At 42.2% G+C, this 2,862-nt stretch overlaps 1 protein-coding gene across 2 annotated transcripts; it reads left to right on the top strand.

Moving 5' to 3' along the window:
• Nucleotides 1-150: 150 nt before the first annotated feature.
• Tap42 (immunoglobulin binding protein Tap42) lies at nucleotides 151-2,607 on the top strand. Of its 2 annotated transcripts, none has more exons than XM_076425273.1 (4): nucleotides 151-385; nucleotides 448-774; nucleotides 835-1,232; nucleotides 1,304-2,607. In XM_076425273.1, exons 1-4 carry the CDS (start codon nucleotides 266-268, stop codon nucleotides 1,503-1,505), a joined length of 1,047 nt encoding a protein of 348 aa, XP_076281388.1. In that variant the 5' UTR covers nucleotides 151-265; the 3' UTR covers nucleotides 1,506-2,607. The 2 variants fall into 2 exon arrangements, with proteins under 2 accessions (XP_076281388.1, XP_076281389.1); XM_076425274.1 differs by having other exon boundaries at nucleotides 153-371.
• The last annotated feature ends 255 nt before the right edge of the window (nucleotides 2,608-2,862 follow it).

The raw sequence follows: 2,862 nt of genomic DNA, 5'->3' as shown, positions 1-2,862 counted from the left end.
TATTTGATTTATTTGCAACCTGACACACAAAATTCGCTTCATACTACCCAATCAACTTTTCAAGTTTCGTTCGCAAATTTGTTTCTTCGGTTCGAAAGTACCGCCTCTGGAACTATCGATAGTATCGCAGTCTTGCTATCGAAAGCTGTTTGTATCGGCAACTTCGCGTCAAACTTTCGCTGACCATAACCTCCCATGCAAACGTTTGTTTTGTCCGGTGGGAGCAATCTGTGAACGGTGAACGTGAACTGTCAAATCGACAATCATGTCAGAAGAGATTATGCAGAATGATGCCGCGACGCTGTCGGAAATGTTCGATAAAGCGTTCGATCTGTTTAACGAAATTAACAAAACGGATTTACCTACGAACAGTACGAAAGTTCAGGTATTAAACGTGAAAGCTTTATCAGTTTTCCATTCATTATATTTTTCCCTTTTTTGTACTAGTCCGATATTAAACGCGCGATGCACATGCTGGAAGATGCGACAAGGTTGGTCTCCGTAGTGGATATGTTCAGCGAGAACGAGAGCTTCGAAGAAGTGGCCACGGAAAATATCAAGTATTTGTTGCTTCCTGCCCTCCTCGGTACACTTGCTACGAAACTGTGTAACTTGGATGATCGGATGCATATCGTAAACGTCGCCGAGATTTATTTCGTTGACTTCTTGAAGCGCGTGAAGGCATACGGTTTGACGAACGTCAGTTTGCCGGAGAATCAGGAGAAGGAGGATTCTGTGAGGAGTCGCTCGAACGTGGAAGCAATCACTGAAATGGTATTTATCAACATCCTAATCTCGGTCTCGAAATTATTGCTTATTCGGGATGGCTTTTAGGTATCCCGTAGAAACACTAAACTGCAGAGATACAAGGAACAAAAGGAATTAGAATCGCAACTTCAAACCCTGAAGGATAATCTGAATAACCCAAACATTGATGACGAGATGAAGCGAGAGTATTTTACGACGCTCGTCAAATTCTATGCAAACACTGCGATAGAGGAGGTGAGCATGCTAGCAGCTGAGAAACCAATTCTTGAGCATATGAAAAGTACAGGAAAGAACGAAACCATGGGCTCTCATGCTCCGCGAAGGCCCAAACCACCTGCAGCCAAATTACAGCCGATCATTATTACACGAGATCAAATACAGAAACAAGTGTATGGAGCTGGTTATCCTAGTTTGCCTGTGCTCACGGTCCAAGAATTTTACGATCAGCGGGTAAAGGACGGAGAGTAAGTATAAAATTCTGAAACTGTTTCTGTTGTCAACAAACTCTAATTGTATCAATGTTTCTATCTTGAAGCTGGCCGGATCCGACGCAGGCTAGCACTAAGTGTCTACAAGACATGGCAGGCACAAGCGGAAACGATACTGAACAAGAGGAGATCAAAAAAGAAGAACTGCTCGATGCCGAGGATGAACAAACATTGATGGAGATGCGGGCCATGGATGAGTACAAAGATACTTACAGGAGAGGATGGGGCAACCGTGCAAATAGAAGCTGAGCTTTAAGACTGTTACATACAGTCATTGTTATCAATTTGTTGATTATATGCTTTGTATAATCATTTCAATTGATTGTTTTTCCTTTTTTTTTTGAGAAAGCATGAAATATGTGATTTGTACGACATTTATTTAAGACAGAATTTGTATGAGAATTACATAGTAAAAGAATTCGAAATCTACATCCTCCAGTTTATACTTTTTCCAACAAGTTTTACAATTAATTGTGTGTATGTGTGCGCGCGCGTGTGTGTGTGAGAACTAAAAAGTTATATTCCTCTATTCTGGATTATGGTGCGCATTTCTAAAAAACAAGTCAGTCTAACTGGATAATATGCGACTATTCGAAATGCAAACGACAGAGATCGAGAATATATTAGAATCATAGTGACATGAATCTGAAAACATTCACTTTATATGCTTTATATAAAATATTTCCGCGCCGATTCTGACACTGCCACAGCGACATCTGCGGTGGCGGTTTTGTGGCAAGGAAAGCGATAGCGTGAGACAAGGACAGGCAATGTCACCTGCGGGATTTCGAATCTCCTGGAGTAGGGCTTTCAGAAGGTCCACCGTGAACCTGAAAACAGTCCCATCCAGGAGACGAACCACCAGGACACCTTAAAGCTCCCGGAGAGTCCGTCGTGTTTCGAGGCATTCGTGCCTCCGGGAACTGACGATTTTAGACAGCGTACCTCATCCCTAAACAATGTTTTAGTTGATCATTCTCGGGGGGCACACAGAACTAGGCAGACAGTGTAAATAATTACATTTATTTATTTATCAATTTTACAGAATAACAGTGTATACGATACGCTGAATATAGAATAATCTCTGCTCTTTATCCTTTACTAATTAAGGCGATTAGTATGTGAGTGATCGGTAAGAACATACAATAATATAGCACGTGTTTAATTTATTGGTCATCGGTGATCACGGTTCTTTATTGTTCGCGTCGAACGATTCATCTTTTAATCTATATTAATTCTCTCTCTCTCTCTTTCGCCTCCCCTTTCTGTCAACATCTCACTTTCTCTCTCTCTCTCTCTCTCTCTCTCTCTCTCTCTCTCTCTCTCTCTCTCTCTCTCTCTCTCTCTCTCTCTCGATACACTTCGCTTGTAGAAGTATCGTTCGCTTGTTATCTCGCGCGCGCTCTTTTGTTGTGTATCGCGGGCGGGTTAACGCAATAAATCTCTACATATAACGAGTACCATGCAACAATCGTTGCGTCGCGAAGACACTTGTTATTCCTATGTACTCGTGCGGATAAGGCCACAAATAGAGTGTATTCCGCGTGTGCGTGTACGCACACACGTCCAGTATGCGTGCGCGGGTGCGTAGGAGGCTCCCTTTCTA

The sequence above is a fragment of the Lasioglossum baleicum genome, chromosome 6 (assembly GCF_051020765.1).
Source record: "Lasioglossum baleicum chromosome 6, iyLasBale1, whole genome shotgun sequence".
Taxonomy (NCBI): domain Eukaryota; kingdom Metazoa; phylum Arthropoda; class Insecta; order Hymenoptera; family Halictidae; genus Lasioglossum; species Lasioglossum baleicum.
Note: the sequence above shows the minus strand (reverse complement) of the source record. Positions and strands in the feature narration are given on the sequence as shown.

Bases quoted from the DNA above. Each gene is read 5' to 3' on its own strand.
- Tap42 (XM_076425273.1), top strand. From the start codon at position 266: ATGTCAGAAGAGATTATGCAGAATGATGCCGCGACGCTGTCGGAAATG. The intron at 386-447 runs GTATTAAACGTG...TTTTTGTACTAG, and splicing joins CGAACAGTACGAAAGTTCAG to TCCGATATTAAACGCGCGAT. The intron at 1,233-1,303 runs GTAAGTATAAAA...TCTATCTTGAAG, and splicing joins CAGCGGGTAAAGGACGGAGA to CTGGCCGGATCCGACGCAGG.